Below are 17650 nucleotides of genomic sequence, written 5' to 3'. Positions count from 1 at the left end.
CCGGATCATTGGCTTCCGGCCCCAAAGAGCCTCCAGTCCAGGATTTCAAGCGTGGCCAGAACCTGTGCAATTATCGCCGTGGCCTCCGAACGCGACTCGGCCGCGGCTGCCGGCGTACTGAGACTGATGAGCAGATCTGACTGCACCTGGGGGAACCGCAGCACCGCCAACATGACCTCCGTGTCCTTAGCCTCGCGGCCGCGCCGAACCATCTGACGACCTTGCACGAGGCACTTGTAGGCGGTCGCTGGCACGTTGGGAACCGCCGCTGCCTCTGCAATGCCCCAGGGCACACCAGTCATGACTTGACGACCGCAGCAGCAAAGCAAAGCGGGGACACCGCAATGCAGGGCAAGGTGGGTAGACAGTTTTAAGTGCCCATCCCAGGTGAGATGCCTCTCAGAAGACATTCAAACACGCCACCACAAGTACAGGAGACCATGGCACTCAAAATGTTTCCAGTGCCCTGTGTTCCCATGCGGTCGGTCACTCCCTTATTATCGTGTGCTTACCTAGGCTGGTAACAGCTTCCAGCGTATGAGAGGTGGCCTCGTTGCCTGTCGCGTGAACAATGAAGTGAGCGAAAGGTGCACGTGCAGATATCCCAGTTTTAGAATCACATTGTCCCTTGTTGGGAGACGCGTGTTCCATCAGCAGCCGAGCCCCACATTGTCACATGCATTCACCCATACCCAGTTCGACACCAGCACCTTCTGCCGCATCCTCAAAGGCATGCCGCCCGCAATCCGTGTCTGCAACGGCCCCGTCGTGCTCCTGCACACCGGGTCAACATCAGGAGCTTTCATGGATGGGGATAGGGCCTTGGAGTAGCTGCGCAGCTGATACCGGTACAGAATCCTTAGCTCCTATGACGCAACTGCTATGGAAGGATAGTACTGTCCTTTGGCATATCAGCGCCATTGCAGCCGTATATTAACTACGTTAGGGCGGAGCCATGTGTTCCCTTTTTGACAAGGGGAATCAAGGGGCCTAACAGCCGGAGACTTCAACGAGCTTAACGAACACGTTCGTTAAGTTCCTCTTTGGGAAACAGTAGAATCTTAACTATATTTGCCTAGCACACTGCTTCCTTGAGGATTGGTCCCTGGCGGGAAATGCTGCCGACAGGATAATGTCCACGAATTTTGGGTAGGTACGGGGCCGAAGATTACGCAAATGTGCAGCCTAGCAAGGATGCCTTCTCTGCAGGCGACAGCTCAAACGTGCCGTACCACGATTTCAAAAATCAGCGCCTGGTCAGCATCCGAATCCAGAAAGACCTCTTGGTGATCTGGCACAGGGCGGATATCGCTAACGTCCAGCATCCTGCACGCGTTTGCAGCCACAAGGCATTTCTCTAAGGGTCGACATACTGGCTAAGGCCGCTTTGTAGGGGGGAAAGGGGTAAGGTCAGGCCACCCCAGCGGGGTGCTGCAGCAACCGATAATTTCGCACCGTTGCGATCATCGGATTGGTGCAATCATCGGATTGACGCGATCGTCGGATTGACGTCCCATTTGCCTCGATAGCTGGGACGTCTTGCTGTTGGAACGAGGAAAAATGCCGAAACCGTTCCGCACGCACCTGGCCGGCACCGCACAAGTTACAGCGCCGCCCCACAGTTCCCTTTGTACAATTGCTCCCGGGATCGGTACTGTCATCATGCAAAGGAACAGGCAGAACTAGCGTTGCCGACGGCTGGCCCGCTTATGTAGGAGACTGAAAGGGCAACTTTCGGCGAGATGCGCAAATTTTCATATCTCTATGGCTTGCGTAGACGAGCTTGGTAACAACTCGATCGCCGAAACAGTGGTACTGGCCAAAGTTCGTATGCGTTGGGTTAGTTGGTTGGAACCGACGGTGAGGAGCTCTCCCGAGGTTCCCTACCAACTTTCATTCTTAAAGTTGTCATAACACGTGTATAAGGTAACTATCCCCCCAAGACGCTGTATTGTTAAAGCACTTAGCGACGGAGTGGATCGTGTAGTCAAGTTCGTGGCGGGGAAGGCCACCTTAACCAGAACCTTGTTCCTAAAGCAAAACGAGCTTGGAAGCGTTTTGCGGCAGACCAGTTATTGACGAGGTCGAGCCATGCTGTCTGCTCACGGTAGGAGAACATAAAACTTTGTGCCGCGCTCCCAGCTTTCAACTTGTGGCGAAGTGGCACAACGTATCATAGTGGAATCGCGACCCAACTATCTGATCGCAGGCTTGACCACGGGCACTATATCGGCTGCTAGGCCGCAGCTATGCCCAGCGCGTGCAGCGACCTTGAGGGTTCGCCAGCGCCTCATTGTAGTTCAAGCAGATACAACTGAAGGTAACGCCACCGCAATCGTGCCATCGCTTTTTCCGGTGCTTTGGGATGTCGCGCCTCGTGTCAACGGTGTGACTCCCCCTCAGGAGGATCTGGAAGGCAACCCTGGGACGTGTTGAGGTTCCTAAAGACGGTCGCCTACTTCAATGAACTTCCCACCCCCGATAAGGTGTTGGCCAACATGCTGAAGCAGCTGAACCCCCAGTCCCCAGTAAGCGGCCCTGCTCAGCCATGGCTTCTCCTTGCGTGGGAGGGAGGACAGTGCCGAGGAAGAACCTCCCACGCGCCCCGTGAACGCTTTCTAACATCCGGGATTGGATTGACGATGGGGCTTGATTCACAGGGCGGGCCAAATCCACACGCCTTGTTATGTTTCTCCCTCTATCAGCACACGTCCTGCGACCTAGCGACTTACCCTAGCCCGCGTGCTGCTTTGCCCGCGCGGAGTTTCGCGCACCTACACGTTCACTTGCGGGTCGGGACACGCAGATCCCAAGCGGGTATCTCGGGGTTGGTGTTTTTCAGTCCTGTTTTTCTCTTCTCTTACAGCCACACACATTGAGCGGCGGATTTGTCCAAACAATCCCCCATGTGGGGCCCCTGCATGTGTGGTGACATTCACAAGGGGCCGCATATCAGTAGCCCACGGCCCCCGGCTTCCGCCAAGCTTGAAGTATGGGCTATACAGTGACAAGTGTCCAGCTCGCATGCCTTCGCCCCTTCTCTACGATCCTCTCATACACACGTAACGGGACACGTAACGGATGCTGCAGTACACACACGCACATCCACGCGCCCAAAGCTTGGAGCACACGCACACTACAAGCGCATAATAGATGTCTGTTGCTGGTTTGTATAGCCCTTTCCTCGCCTGGCCCCGTTTCGACCCATCCTGCCCCTGTGGTGCGGTGGTTTGTTTATGCTGATGTTGTACTTTTGCACACGCACACGCGGCAATAATAGGATGTATAGACACACACATGCACACACATGCATGCACAGCTCCCCATTTTCCGCCCCCGCGGCGGCTCCGATTATCACCAATAAGCACAACATACCATGCACGCACACGCGCCCTCTGGTGCGCCTGGCCCCCCTCCAGGTGGAATCTGTTGTTCCAGTGGATCTCCCCCCGGCGCCCGCCAGCGCCGCCACAATAGCCAAGGTGCCCCTCACGGGCATCATCATGGTCACAGGTACGTAAAAGAGTAAAAAGGGATTTAGCGACACGGACGCCCCATCCTTTGCCGCGTCCTCCTTAACGCCACCCGCCCGCTGCTCGACGCATTCCGAGCCTGTCTGTACGCGCCTGCTGCCCGTACACGCGCCATATCCCGCCCCCACTACTAGCTTGACTCGTTTGTGGTTCGTCTTTCCCCCACTACTAGCTGCCGTAAGTTCCGTCCTGAAGAGACCACGCTGCATCACGATTGTGTGTGTGTTGGTGTCTGTTGTTATTCCTGCTTTTGCAGGCGCTACGGGTGGTGTGGGTCGACGAGTGGTGTCCCGTCTGCTGGCAGCTGGGAAACACGTGAGGGCGCTCGTGAGGGACCTGGAGAAGGCCAAGTCCATGCTGGTGAGCGGGTTGGTCTGATGCGGGTGGACTGATTGGACGTTTGGACCTCGTTAGTTAGCTAAAGTACGGCATTACAAAACCTGAGAAGGCGTCCTAAAGGCTCCTTGTACTCGTTTCCGTGGGCGTTTCTTTTCCGCCAAACCTAGCAATGGTGGATCCGCTCGCTCCTCTAGCACGAGTAAGCAAAAGGCTGTGAAGTGGCCAAAGTGGAGTACACGTATGATGGCAAGAATTACTCGCCAAAGGCGTACTGAGAGAAGCTGAGGGAAAAAAACATAAAAAAAGAAGCGTGGACAATGTTCAAGGTCCTGCTGTTGGGCATTTTGGTCAAAATTGGTTGTGAGCGCTGCGGCAAGACGTTCAGCGGCACCAACCCGTCGTCGGTGCTCTATGGGGGCCTTGGTGGTGTAGCTCGGTGGGATGAATTTGTGAGACAGAGTCAGGGCCTTAACGATGTAGCCTGGCTCTAACGAGGTGGCGAGCCTTGATAGCAGTTTGGTGAGATGTGACCCGTGGGTCAAGGTGCTGTGGACGGCTCGCGGGCCCTTCCTTTCATGTATAACGCTTTGCCGCCCCGAAATTTAAAAAAACTAGTGTGTTCTCACGATAAGATAAAGCTATCTGCAATTTTCAGGTCAAACCATGCAGTCAGTATTTGAGCAGTAGCCACCATTTGAGATGAGGATCTAGCCCTTCCTTCTTAGCTTGCATTACATCTGATTAGACCTAATTTAGATTTAAATGAGAAGATTTTCTTTCCTTAAGGCTACCCCAACCCTAACTAGGATGGGCAGGACCTGGGCTGTTTGGAGCTTAGTCGAGCTGGATACATACGTGCGACGCCGATCTGGGCTGGCACTTGGTTGACTATCGGGGTCTCGTCCGGCTTAGTGATTATTATAATAACGGAGAGTAATTATAATAACCGGGGCGGGTTGGTTTGGGTCGATTGGGATGGTTGGCAACCTCATTTGGATTGTTCTTCCATTGACATCCATTGACATCCCCATTTGCCTTACGGCGATCTTCAATCTTCCTTTCCTGCAGTCGGAGCTCCCCGTGGCTGCCGGCGGCAAGCTGGAGCTGGCGGCTGCGGATGTGGTGCAGCGGCAGACCCTGCTGCCGGAGATGTTCGAGGTGCGCCGTGGGTAGAGCCATGGTGGGGACGGGTGCTGAGATCGTGCCCAGGGCAGACCGGAGGGGCTTGAGTGTATGTGTCTGTGTGAGTGTGTGTGTGTGTGTGTTTTACGCCTGGCGGTTGTGTTACCCAGAAAGGTGTAACGAGCCCATACGAGCCAGATGCCAAAGTGAGCCACAAGTTAGGTAAAAGTCGTGATATGACGCAAAAGTTCTAGTGGTCAAGCAATATACACACGGGAAACATAGACACTTTGTCAAATATGCCTGCCTGAGAGTACGAGCGCGTAAGCCAAATTTTATGGTGGGCCAGTTTTGTTTGCTCGCTGTCCCCATCATAATCGACTTCATATCGGAATCGTTGTTAAGGATTATGTCCAAAAGCACGCGACGTTCAGAATAAGCTGGGCATTCTAGGAGAACATGTCGCTCGTCTTCGACTGTGCGTCCTCTGGACCTCTACATCAGGCCAGGCGTGGCCATGAACATGCAACAACGTAACGAGGGCTACATGCTAATATCACCTCGCATCGCATCGCATCACCGCGGAGGGACTGCCCAACCCTTCCCATCTATACCCTCCCGGCCCCGCGTGCCCAACTCCCCCCTTTTGGCTTGTTCGTCTGTCCGTCATCCGTCTGGCTGTGTGACTGTGTCCATGTCGCTGCCCAGGGCGTCCGTGCGGTTGTTTGCTGCACCGCTGTCAAGGTAACTCCCAAGGAGGGCGACACTGCGGACAGAGCCAAGTACTACCAGGGTATCAAGTTCTATGACCCGGAGGTGGTGGGGGATACACCGGAGGTGAGAGGACGGGGGGAACTGGGGCCGGACGCATGTGTGTGTGCGTGTGTGTGTACGAGGGGGGGTGGAAGGTCGGCATGAGGTGGTGTGTACGGGGGGTCGGGCCGGGGGTTAGGTAGTGGTGGTGCTGGTCCGTTCCTTGTAAGTTCTCGTTTTGACCTGTGGGCACACAACCTACCGCTATCCTAACCACCTATCGCCTGTATTCCTGCAGCCCCATTTCCCTCCAAGCTTCTGAAGCCTCACCCCGGAATTCTTCCTGCCTTCAGCCGCTTCCGTCCGCTCTACCCCACCCCAACGGCGGTGTTTCTTGCTACTGCCTTTTCAACCCCGCCGAATCCCCCCATTCTCTCCAAACCCTGAACCCACATGGGTCCCCACCCCGTGTAACTCCTCCCTCGATCAGGCGGTGGAGTACAACGGCATGGTCAACTTGCTGGATGCTGCCGCGGATAGCCTGGGGTTCGAGGGTGAGCGGTCCGGGGAGGGGGGGGAAGGGAGGGCGGGCGGGTAGGAGGACCTATAAAGGGAAGTAAGCGGGGTGAACGACAAGGTGCACGGAGGGAGGTGGGCAGGGGGGCTCCTTTCTGTCGGTGGAATATCGGTGGGATTTGATATGCTGTGTGTGGCAGGCAGGCGGAAATGGGCTCGGGCAGGGTTCCGGAGCTCTTTGGGGGGAAAGGGTGGCAAAGCCACATGCACTGTACCCAGGGGATTACTCGGGAGAGCTCTTGAGGTTTGGGGAGGAAAAGGACGGATGCACAGTGCGCAAGGCGTGTGCGTGCCCCCGTGGGCCCCGGAGCTTCAGCCTTCTCCCCTCCCCCCCCCAAGTCCCCATATGCATGCACCCAATTTTCTCCCCACGACTAAAGACTCAGTAGTGAGTAATGAATGAAACGACGCGACGCACAACCAACTCTACGGCCTCAAAACTGTTAACACACAGGCAACCCAATCCGCTCAGTCGCCCCCTTGCCCTCCCCCTAGCGGGCTCTTCCTCGTCAGCAGTTAACCTACCAACACCTCCAGCCTCCGAATCCATCCGCCTCCTCCCGTTCGCGCAATCTCTCCATCCCAAAGGGGGTGAGGGCAAGTTCAAAGCCCCCTGTACCAACCACTCGCCGAAACCCCAAAACACGCAGCCTCCCGCATCGACTGCCGACACGGTCCGCTCTCTGTCATACAGGTGGCGTGCAGCTGCTGCACCACTCCGGCCAGTCTGCAGCCCGGTGGGGTCCTCTGGATGACGTGGTGATGGGCGGCGTGTCCTCCAGCGGGCTGGAGCTGGTGACCGGGGCGGGGGAGGATGGGGGGGCGGCATGGGTGTTCAGGTGAGGACGCGGCCTGAATGGGCCTGGGGTGGGGGTTGGAGGATATAAGTTCAGAGGGGCTGAGCACTGGGTATTGAGGTGTGGGGGAGCGTGAGGAGCGTGAGCAAACGGGGTAGCTGGAGGGGGGCGGAACGGGTTGTGGAAAATAAAGGATAGGAAAGGTGGGTGAAAGAATATTGGTTATCGCAAATCGGTTGCAAATTAGCTGGCAAGGGAAATGGCGAGCTAAGAAGAAATTGAGAAATATATGTTTCGAGTATCAGTTGTATTGTTGATATAAGTTCAGAAAGGTTTTAAAGCCGGCAAGAGGGTGATACAGCGAACAATGCAGATGAGGGGCCGGACCGCTGTCCAGGGAGGACTGGTCCCTTCACCTACTGTCCTTCATCCAATGACGCTAAATTTTACTTGGTGTCTTCTGTCGCCAGTCCCCTTCCTCTCCTGATTATTGGCATTCGGGGGTTCCTGTTCTTAGGCCGCGCTTCCCGTGTTCCCTGCGGGGGTACGGCCTCCACCGCCCTACCGTCTGGATGTGCTTCGCGCCGCCTCCCTGTCTTCCTCCTTCCTTCCCGCACCGCAGTGGCAATGTGTCCACGGATAACTTTGGAGGTTTCGCCTCCGTACGAACACGCAATCTTGATCCGCCGCTGGATCTATCGCCGTACGAGGGCGTCGAGCTGCGCCTGTTTGGGGATGGCCAGGTGTGTGTTGTGGATGTGTGTTTGTGCGTATGTGCGCGTGTGTTAAGGGAGATGAGGGAAGGGCTTCATGCACACATATGGCGCTTGGATGCGTCCAAAAGGAGGGGACGGGGAATGTACAGCTACGACAGGATCTGTGTGGGCGTTGATGGTGTAGCTATGCACTGCCTGATCAGCCGGGATTCCCGAGGTCCAAGCGAGTCGCAGGAAGGAAGCGCAGGCCCTGGATTGACTGTGGTAATCGTCAAGGTGTTGTTGTCGCTCAAAGCGCTGCTCGGACGGCATCCTGATAGGATTTGGGGGGCAAGAGCAGTGGGCTTGATAGGTCCCTCTATTTACTGTACCACCGCCGGCATGGTGTGGTGTGGTGTTGCCGGATGGCGTCGACTTCGGCAGCAGACCTGACCTGATCCCTTCCCTTCAGTACGGAACTGTGTCTCCATACGTTCGAATAAAACCCCTACGTTTGCTCCCCCCACGGTTCGACTTTCCCCCACGTGTCCAAGGCCCTTCACGTGGTAACTCACCTCGTCGAGGGGGCCCCCAGCGTCACGTCCCGGTTCGCATGCCTTCTTCTCTCCTGAACCCCATAGCACCCCAAGAAGCCCTTGCTAACCTCCTCCTTTATCAACTACACACACTCGTCCATTCGGCATTGCTTTTTTGCATTTGGATGTCGACATCCTCCCCCGCTGTATTGCGTTTTCAGAATTTCCCCCCATCCCGGCCCCCCTCCCGGGCGCCCTTCCCCCCCCCACACACACGCACCGCCACCACATCCCCCAGCGCTACAAGTTCATCATCCGCCCAGATGCCAACTGGGACGGCATCGCCTACTGCTGCTCCTTCGACACCCAGCCGGGGACCTGGCAAACCATCCGCATCCCCTTCGCCGACTTCTTCCCGGTGTTCAGAGCCAAGCGGGTGGTGGGGGGCCAACCTCTGGACCCCGCAACCATATCCTCCATACAGGTGGGGGGAACTGAAGTGGGAGCGGAGGCGAGTTTGGACGGGTGTGTGAGGGGGTACGGAGATGTGTATGTGTGCGCGCGCGTGTCTATGTGTGTGCATGTGTTAAGGGAGAGAGAAAGGCGGTGGATTATATATGAAGCTTCATGCGAAGACAGGGAGATCGGGGTGGCCGTCACCGTGGGGTGGGCTGCGTGAAGGTGGGAGAGCGTGGCGAGGCTGTGGGAGAGGGCTCTCTGCGTCCTTGGTGATCAGAATCGGCACAGCAGGGCGCCTCCTCCGTACTCTTGAAAGAAACTTTACTGTGTGTCTGATGTGCCATGACGTGACGGACCTGTCCTGGGGCTCGGGCCTCCCCGGCCTCGTCTTCTTACTTACTTATGGCGCCTCGTCCCTACTTTGCGCTGCCCGCAAGCTACGACTTGTGTTCCCCCGCGCACATCCTCCGTACACCCGCTACACACCCGTACAACACGCACGCAGATCATGCTGTCCAAATTTGAGTACGACGGACAGCTTAACCCCAGCTTCCGGAGAGGTCCCTTCCGCCTGCCCTTCGCCCGTATCTCCACCTACCTTCCCGAGGGTGTGGCCCCCCGCTTTGTACACGTCAGCTCGGCGGGTAGGTCGAGGGAGGGAGGGAGGGAGGAAAGGGAAGAGGAAGGGCAGGGAGGAGAGCGGGCGGTGGCGTCAGTGGTGGTGTTTGACAGAATACCGTATGAGCGACAGGATGGAGAGGCAAGTGGCTTGAGGGGTGGCGGCGGCGATGATGGTGGTGAGGAGGACGACCAACCCCCCTGCCTCCTTGCCCACGGGTCCCCTGCCGCCTGCTAAAACGCCAACGCTTTCCCTTTCGGTTACTTACACGTTAAACCCACCGAACCTCATCCCTCCTCTCCCCACCCTCAGCATGCAATTGACATGGCCAACATCTTCCCACCCCACCCCAACCCACCCTTCAATTCCTCGACGAGGATTTGATTGTTTGTTTCCTGCATGTGATCCCTCCCCCCGCAGGAGTCACCCGTCCCAACCGTCCCGGTATCAATGTGGATCAGGAGCCCCCCGCGGTGAAGCTCAATGACGCACTGGGCGGCATACTCACCTGGAAGCTAGCAGGTGGGGAAGGGGGGACGATGAGGGATGAGGGGGGCGAAGCGAATGATTTGCGGGGAAAACACGGGACCCGGATTTTAGATGTCACTAGCGGGCCAGTGACCAGGGCAAAAAGGAATCATGTGGGGGGGGGAGTGGGTAGGGCTGTCGACCGGGGACTGGGGTTGCGGTTGGCGAAGTGGGGTTCTGGGGTGGGCGCGAGGGATGCGGGTCGGAGGCGGGGCTCTGGCTGACAGACTCGCTCGTCATCCTCTCTCCCATCGACTTGTTTCCTGTTCAGTAGCGCGCGCTCATCTTTTTCCCTCCCACTTGGCACGCGGTGAGCTCTTGAGCTCCCGGCCCCTCCTAAAACCCCCACCCCCCTGGCCTTTGTGTGGGTTTCTTCCTGTACCCCTTGATCAGGCGAGGATGCCCTGCGGGCTAGCGGCGTGCCGTTCGCCGTTGTACGACCAACGGCCCTAACTGAGGAACCTGGCGGCATGCCGGTTGAGCTGGACCAAGGGGACACCGTCAAGGTGCGTGTGTGCTTTTGTCTGTCTGTGTATGCGTGTATGTCCGTCGATTTCCCTAATAATGCTGTGTCGATATGTGCGTGTGTGAGAAGAAAGATTTATAAGAAAATGGCATAGCGAAGGGGGCGCAGGTCGTGCTGAGGTATATATATGGCGGCGGCGGCTGTCTCGGCAGTATGTATGTTTGTTAGTGTGTCTGACAACTATAGGAAGGGAATAGGAAGGAAAAATAAGGGGTGTGAACTTAGTGGCCGCTACCGAAAGGGCGGCTGAGGAGGCGACCCACCATCTCGGGCCCCTCCTCTTTCTGCTCCGCCTTCACCCGACCACTGGTCGTTAGCAGTTGTGCGGCTTTGCATTCTGCATACACCTCCCCTCTTCCATCTCCATCTCCCCCTTCTCCGTACCCGCATACCTCCCCCCATTTCGCTTTCGGCTCGAAACCCTTTATGCAGTGTACGGTGTTTTCCCTGTCCCGGCGCAAACCCCGCTGCTGCTGTACAGCTGATTTTAGATGTCTTTCTAATCTTATCGTCGTTTTCTTCCTCGCCCGGGTTCGCTAGGGATCTTCCAGGAAGACCCCCATCCTGCTCGTAGCATGTCGTGTCCCCGAGTCGGGTTTCCTTCTCAAGCCTTAACCTACCACGTTCCGCTCTCCCCCGACACACACGAACACACACACAGACGTTTCTTGCAACTGTTGCCCCTTTCACTCCTCTGCAGTCGACCTTTGCGTCTATAATTCCTCCCTCTTCCTCTTCCCTTGCTGCGGCTTTCCTTAGCTTCACATATATGTATCCCTCCATTCCCCCCGCACACACATGGACACACGTCCTTATCCCGCTCAATTTTTTACCGCCTCCCCCCCCTGTCCTTTCCCCCCTGTTGCTTCCCCCCTGCCTCTGCCTCTGCCTCTGCCTCCCCGACCCACTCCCAGGGCAAGATCAGTCGGGAGGATGTGGCGGACCTGTGTGTGGCCTTGTTGAGCTGCCCCTCAGCCACCGACACCACCTTCGAGATCCGCTCCACAGTGCCCTTCTCACAGCCTTGGACACTGCCCGACCCCGCCCGCCCGCCGCCGCCGCGGGACTGGGCTGCCGTACTGGCGGCGGCGCGGCTGCGGCCTGGGGTGACAGGTCGGACGGTGGATGGGGTTTACACGGGCCGGCAGACGGAGGAGGAGGCGCTGGAGGTGGGTGGTGGTGTATGTGGGACTGCGAGGGGTTGCACCCTAATGTGGAAGTGAGGGAGAAGAGAAGTGCCATCCGATGGCCGTACGTATGTACGTGTGTTGTGAGTTAGTAGTGTGTGTTTTTCCTGTGTGCGTGTGGCATAGCCTGGTGAGCAGGGTGGTCATAGCATGGCGGAACGGCTCGGGGAAAGCAGAGGAAGGTGCCTCTTGTGAAGGTGGAAATGATTACTTCGTGTGTCTGTTTCATGCATGCTCTCCCAGCGCCCTTGGCTCTGCTGTGTCAGTTGCTGCGTAACAGGCTGTACCACTTAGGGGTTTGTTGTTGGAGGGGGGGGGAAGGGCAAGGGGTACATGCCACGATGTGACCGTCCTCGCAACTCCGCATGTCCATGTCGCCTGTTTTCCCTCCTATTCTTTACCTTCGGCACTTAGCGTTTTCCCCCCCCCCTCCCCACCACCACCGCCACCACCGCCACGACGATCACCTCTTCACGCCATCTACGCCAACGTCTGCAGGCCGCGGGTGCCACTACCAGCACCACCAACTCGCCAAGCAAGCCGGCGGCTGCCCCGGCGGCAGCTGGGTGACGTGGCGTGATGTCGTGCTACGAACTGACGCAACGGGATCGGGGCCCTCTACGACCACCCTGTGTAGCGTTGACACGATCGCACATCCCAACTGCGCTACCCTCCCATCATGTGCTCATGTTTGGGGGAGGTGGGGGAGTGTGTCGATTGTGTTATCTCAACCTCACCCTCCAATTTGATATAAGAACCCCGCTTACATTTTGCGATGCGATGTGTTTCGTAGGGTGGTTGTGGTGGGATACGTCGTCCATAGGTCAGAATCGTCGAAAGCTTCCGTCGTTCGTTTTCCCTTGTTCGTGTCCCTGCATCCCTGGTTGCACTAGCGTTGCGGCACAATGCGGTGTCGCGGGCGATCTCGGGGTTGCAAAGCATGTAGAGGCTGCAAACATGAGTCTGCATGTGCGTCTGTAGGTTTGTGTTATGTTACTGGCGAGGGCAAGTGGAGAATGCATACATGTAGTAAAGGGAAGCGTGGAGTGTGTGATGCAAGTGCTCTTCTACCCCCTATCGCCCTTCCTATGTGGGGAGGCAGGTTCGCTGCTATGTAGTTGGGATTTCTTGCCACGCGGACGTGTCTGATGGAAACAACGCCCGTGCGCGGTGCATTCCGAGAGGTGAGCAACAGCAACCCGCGTGTGTTAAGTGTGGCTTGAAAAGCGGTGTGGTTAAAGCGAATGTGTACATGCGCGCGCGTATGTGTGTGTGGGGGGGGGGATGGAGGGAGGCTTTCGTAATGAAAGGCAAGCAACAAAAAGGCAAAAGCGACCCAGAACAGGACACACATGTTGTAATGCATTCATGTGTGTGTGTGTCTCTGTTATCTTGAAATGGGTTGGCTTTGCAAAAACATGCAACGCATGAGATTATGTCTGTCCGTGTGCTTGCCGTGTGTATGTGCGTATTTTATCTATTGATGCTTGTTTGTGTGCAAATTAAGTCGAAGGCACTTTTCGATTATGGAGAGTATGGCGCCGTACCTGCGTCGTATAAATTTTTTCTCGGCTCTCATCTCTGTTGTACGGTTGTTCCCAAAGCCGGGAAGTTTCTGTATTTTGCAATAGAGGCGCCGACTTGGGATTTGGGTCATTACGAAATGTATTTGGTCCATTAGGGCAGATACTGACTAATATTGGGGAGCGCTGTTGAGGCTCGCAGGCATGGTGCTCCGTGTGCACAAGTGTGTAGTTGCGGAGTACATCGCAATGTGCCCCATAATGCTTTCAACTGTGGCGGCATGAATACATGTATTTCGCTGATGCAACGGCAGTGCGAGTTCAGGATAGTAGCACAGGACAAGAGTGCCTCGGGACACATTGGTGGTGGGTGAATTCGTAATCGTTCCTGTGTCTCTCTCTCCTGCGGTTTGGGGCGAGATCGCTATCGCAGTGTTTTACCACAACACTTGCGTTGTGATATTTGCGTATGCGAGTTATTCCTTCACCTCGCCATCCACCATTTCCCAAATCGCCATCCCGTTGCAAAAACAATTGTGGCTGCTATATCGAGATTTGTTACCTCGTCGCACGTTGAAGTTACCAATGTGTGCGTGTATATATGTGTGTGTGTGTGTGTGTGTGTGTGTGCATAAAGTGGCGCGGGTGGGCAGGTGGTACAGGCAAGCGGTGGGGGTCTTGAAGCGAGTGCACGTCGGGAGGTGCAGTGCGTGCAGCGGAGTAAGTAGCAGTGTACTACAAGGTGCTTTTGGCGCGGAGGATGCGGTAATGGGGAGCAACCGGTTTCCGGTCGTCGTATGGTCGGTCGGAGGTTGTGGTGGTGGTTGCAGTCGTCACTTGTTAGGGACCTTGCCCGTTCCTGGATCCAACCAGTGCAGGGCGGGAGGTAGGGGCAAAGAGCGAGTTGGACAGGGCAGGGCTGGGTCAGGCCTGCGGGCCGGGCTGGGCGTGTAGGGCGTGTAGGCCAATGAAGGTACTGTCGTGATGGGGATGTTTCGTAGCTGCAGTACGACCCATGTGAGGTGTTCGAGGTGGTTTGTGCAGTGATGGCGTATGATAGTTATTGGAAGGTAAGCGTTATGCGGGGCCAGCGCCAGTGCCAGTGACAAGGTAGCATCCTTCTCTACTGTAATGCCATGTAGCGATGTCCAGGTAATTTATGCTGTAATGTTGAACCTCGGACAAAGGCATGACATGACTTCAAAAGGTGGGACGATGTGGAACGGTCCTGTCGGCAGAGAAGACATCCCTGGTCAATATTACAACCTTTCCCTCTTACTGGCTGACCATCTGCTGCAGAACGAGTGTCCCACAGCCTTCATACTAAGTTTTCATGCGAAGACTACGTTACAAACAAGTACCTGCACGCAAGGAAAGAACGTCTTCGTGAAAGGGTAGGGCCGGGTGAGGGCACACTACCACGAAACTTCAATAATCGCGGAGGGGGCGGCCGTGCCCTTAGCCACCCAACCCCGCACAAGGCTACAGCCAAAAGGAACGTCAACAACACGCTTCCACGCTATGGGGCCGCTGCCCCCGGCCTCTCCGGGCCCCGACCCGCGAGTTAACACTCGTGTCGGCTCCAAAACACCACGGGGCTGCTGCCCCCCGGCCTCTCCGGGCCCCGACCTGCGAGTTAACACTCGTGTCGGCTCCAAAACACCACGGGGCTGCTGCCCCCCGGCCTCTCCGGGCCCCGACCTGCGAGTTAACACTCGTGTCGGCTCCAAAACACCACGGGGCTGTTACCCCCCCGGCCTCTCCGGGCCCCGACTCGCGAGTTAACACCCGCGTCGGCTCCAAACCACCACGACCTACCCGGGCCCACGAGCTGCGAATTACCTCTCACACCCGCACCACACTACCCCCCGTTACTTCTCCTTGCACTCTTTGGCGAAGTGCCCAGGCTTATTGCACTTGAAACAGACACCCGCCGCCGCTGCCTGCTTCACCCCGGCCCCCGCGCCAGAGCCGGCCGGCACGCTCGCGGGTTTGGCCTGCTTGGGCTTCTTGCCCGCCACCGCCTTCACGGCCTGCTTCAGCGCCTTGCGCTCCTCCTCCGTCTCCGCGTACGCCATGCCACGCATCTCATGCACGACCTCCCAGCCGTGGTTGTATGCAACGACCAGCTCCTTCGCGACCCCCCGGAACACGGCCTTGCCGTCGGTGATGGCAGTCTCCATGGCCTCGATGTTCCTGAAGCGTTCCTCGCCGGGCCGAGCCGCGAGGACGTTGCGCCACGCGTCCTCAATGTCCATTACCGCATTGTAGCATTTCTCGATATGCGCGCGCTGTCCGCTGAGAGACTTGTTCGCTTTGCCCTCGCTGGCGCCGAAGTCACATTTGAAATCCTCAAGGGCGACACGGGCCCGCTTCGCCGGTGGACCGTCGACCGCCTGCACGTCAGGCTTCGTGTCCATAAGCTTCTTAATGGTTGTCAGCTGCAGCTTCACGGCGTTCAGCTGGTCCATGGCAGCCAGCTGCTGCTTGTTCAAAATCACGCCCGGGTCAGCGGCGCGACGCTCCTGCGCAGCCTTGACATCTTTATTTTCCTTAAGTGCGACTAGTCGCGCTTTTAGTTCGGTGTACATCGTGTTGTAGCTGACCGAAGTCTCGCTGTCAGAATCGGACATTGTAATTGAGGGCACACTACCACGAAGCGGAACACCAAGGCCTACAGACCAACCGCTTCACGGCAGCACCCAAACGTAGCTACGAACAACCCGAATTAGCAAACACTGTCGCGTGCCGCGACACAAGAGCCACACTGGCTCGTACGCCATACGGCAAAGACACTCCGTATTCGCAGAAAACCTTAGTTTTCAACGCTTCACGTAGAAAACTGTCAGGCAACCCAGAGAGGTATCCTGGCAGACAGCCACACAGCATGACGTTTATGGCCCGTACGGATTTTGCCGTGTGCTCGTAGAATAGCATAGAATGCCTGGATCCGCATGCTCTGTGGAGCCTCCTCCTATTGGTAAGATAGGGAGGATATGGATATGGTACGCCAAGCGGCGTTCGATGACCTTCTGCAGGGCGTTCATGACAGGTAGCTGGAGGGTGGAGGCTGCACGGGTGCCAAGGCCGTCGGCCGGACGACAAACGTGCGCGGTTTAGCTAACTCTTGCGGGCGAAGTTGCGATGGACGGCACGATGGCTACCTAGGGATGGCTAGGCTGGCTCCTTATCGGTTTTCACAGAAGCGTAGTTTCCTGCGTTCGGATTGCACAGCGGTTGTGTTGGTTGGTTATTGTGCAGTGTGTAAAGCCGACTGGCCTCCTATTTAGTGTTGTGTCTTCCGTGCTAGGTCACTTCGCAACTTTTTGGCAGGTCTGAGACAGCCGTGTCGCACTGCACCAAAACATGTTCTGTCCCATGGTGCGCATCTCAAGAGTGCGGCGCGATGTGAAAGGGCACCGCTTTCCAGCCCTATGGCATAAACACGTCGGTTACCGACCGTTTCGAACCAGCCAGCCTAGCCATCCCTACCTGGGGTTCGTAAACTGAACGACTGACTAGCGATCGTTAAAGGCACGTTCAGAGGTCGGCAAATTGTTTTTTGCGGCTGCGGGAGGGCATAATTTCCGTCAGTAACCCTACAAGAATTGCAAAATCGAACACAGAGTTCAAGTACTTTAGAGGCTGCAACTCTCGTCTTTTGGTCAGATTTTGGTCATTAGGGATCCGCAGCCTTACAGGGCCTTAAGCCGAATTTCGGCTGCGGGTTCTGTGGTATGGAAACGCAGTACCCGCCATATTTGCCGACCGCTGGACACGTTAACCGGTCAGTTGGGTTATCAGTTGAATAAACGGTCAGGTAGGCGAAGTGGATGGCGATCATAGTGGCTGTCTTGATCTCAAGGTAAGCATGTAGATACAGCAAACTAGTAACTCATCAAGCCCGTATGCACATCTGTCACCCCTGTCACTCAGTCAGTTCACCATGTCGATCTACCTACGAACCAACATGCCTGCCACTCAGGCTAAACATCAGTCTAGATGTTCATCTCCTAAACGTAGCAACACTAGTACAACTGATCAGTCTCTCTGTGCATCATCAATGTTCAATGACATGTCAACTGCCACCCTGCACATGTACACCGTTGTGCACATCATGCCATACATGATGATGTGCGGGACAGGGGGTCATATCTTCACCCTGTGGCCGCTACCCGGTAGACCCTGCCTTCACCGGTATTTCAGGGCACCCTCATCCAGTCACCCTAGCCAACTTCGCTCACGTTGAGCACCCGCCACCGGCATCCAACGGAATCTGCCGGATCGACGGCGGCTCAACATTCCTGATCAGCTCGCAAGTCAACTTTAACCCAGGTCACCACCGTCCATCGACTAGGAGCACTTCTACCGTCCACCATCTGAGGGATTTTCGACCCTGACAGGTCCCACACATCATGCCAGGCCATGCCCCCCCAATCACATCATGCCAGGCCATG

At 56.5% G+C, this 17650-nt stretch overlaps 3 protein-coding genes across 3 annotated transcripts; 1 reads left to right on the top strand and 2 right to left on the bottom strand.

The window, feature by feature from the left end:
- Nucleotides 1-5: 5 nt before the first annotated feature.
- On the bottom strand, nucleotides 6-1661 carry VOLCADRAFT_89409 (uncharacterized protein; the record flags this gene model as incomplete). Its single annotated transcript, XM_002948937.1, has 5 exons — nucleotides 6-274; nucleotides 513-557; nucleotides 711-774; nucleotides 1233-1326; nucleotides 1585-1661. 5 exons carry the CDS (start codon nucleotides 1659-1661, stop codon nucleotides 6-8), a joined length of 549 nt encoding a protein of 182 aa, XP_002948983.1.
- A 588-nt stretch (nucleotides 1662-2249) lies between these two features.
- On the top strand, nucleotides 2250-12240 carry VOLCADRAFT_89408 (uncharacterized protein; the record flags this gene model as incomplete). Its single annotated transcript, XM_002949034.1, has 16 exons — nucleotides 2250-2277; nucleotides 2404-2528; nucleotides 3420-3513; nucleotides 3790-3893; nucleotides 4941-5030; nucleotides 5703-5831; nucleotides 6238-6301; nucleotides 7018-7162; nucleotides 7743-7863; nucleotides 8650-8835; nucleotides 9316-9454; nucleotides 9850-9951; nucleotides 10229-10267; nucleotides 10351-10463; nucleotides 11398-11652; nucleotides 12169-12240. 16 exons carry the CDS (start codon nucleotides 2250-2252, stop codon nucleotides 12238-12240), a joined length of 1806 nt encoding a protein of 601 aa, XP_002949080.1.
- Nucleotides 12241-14518: 2278 nt separating this feature from the next.
- Nucleotides 14519-15917, bottom strand: VOLCADRAFT_104154 (uncharacterized protein). The gene is made up of 2 exons (XM_002948936.1): nucleotides 14968-15917; nucleotides 14519-14894 (listed from the first exon to the last, which is right to left on the bottom strand). The coding sequence occupies exon 1, from the start codon at nucleotides 15824-15826 to the stop codon at nucleotides 15065-15067; it is 762 nt and encodes a 253-aa protein (XP_002948982.1). The 5' UTR covers nucleotides 15827-15917; the 3' UTR covers nucleotides 14519-14894; nucleotides 14968-15064.
- Nucleotides 15918-17650: the final 1733 nt, after the last annotated feature.

Source organism: Volvox carteri (genome assembly GCF_000143455.1).
Source record: "Volvox carteri f. nagariensis unplaced genomic scaffold VOLCAscaffold_12, whole genome shotgun sequence".
NCBI classification, from domain to species: domain Eukaryota; kingdom Viridiplantae; phylum Chlorophyta; class Chlorophyceae; order Chlamydomonadales; family Volvocaceae; genus Volvox; species Volvox carteri.
Note: the sequence above shows the minus strand (reverse complement) of the source record. Positions and strands in the feature narration are given on the sequence as shown.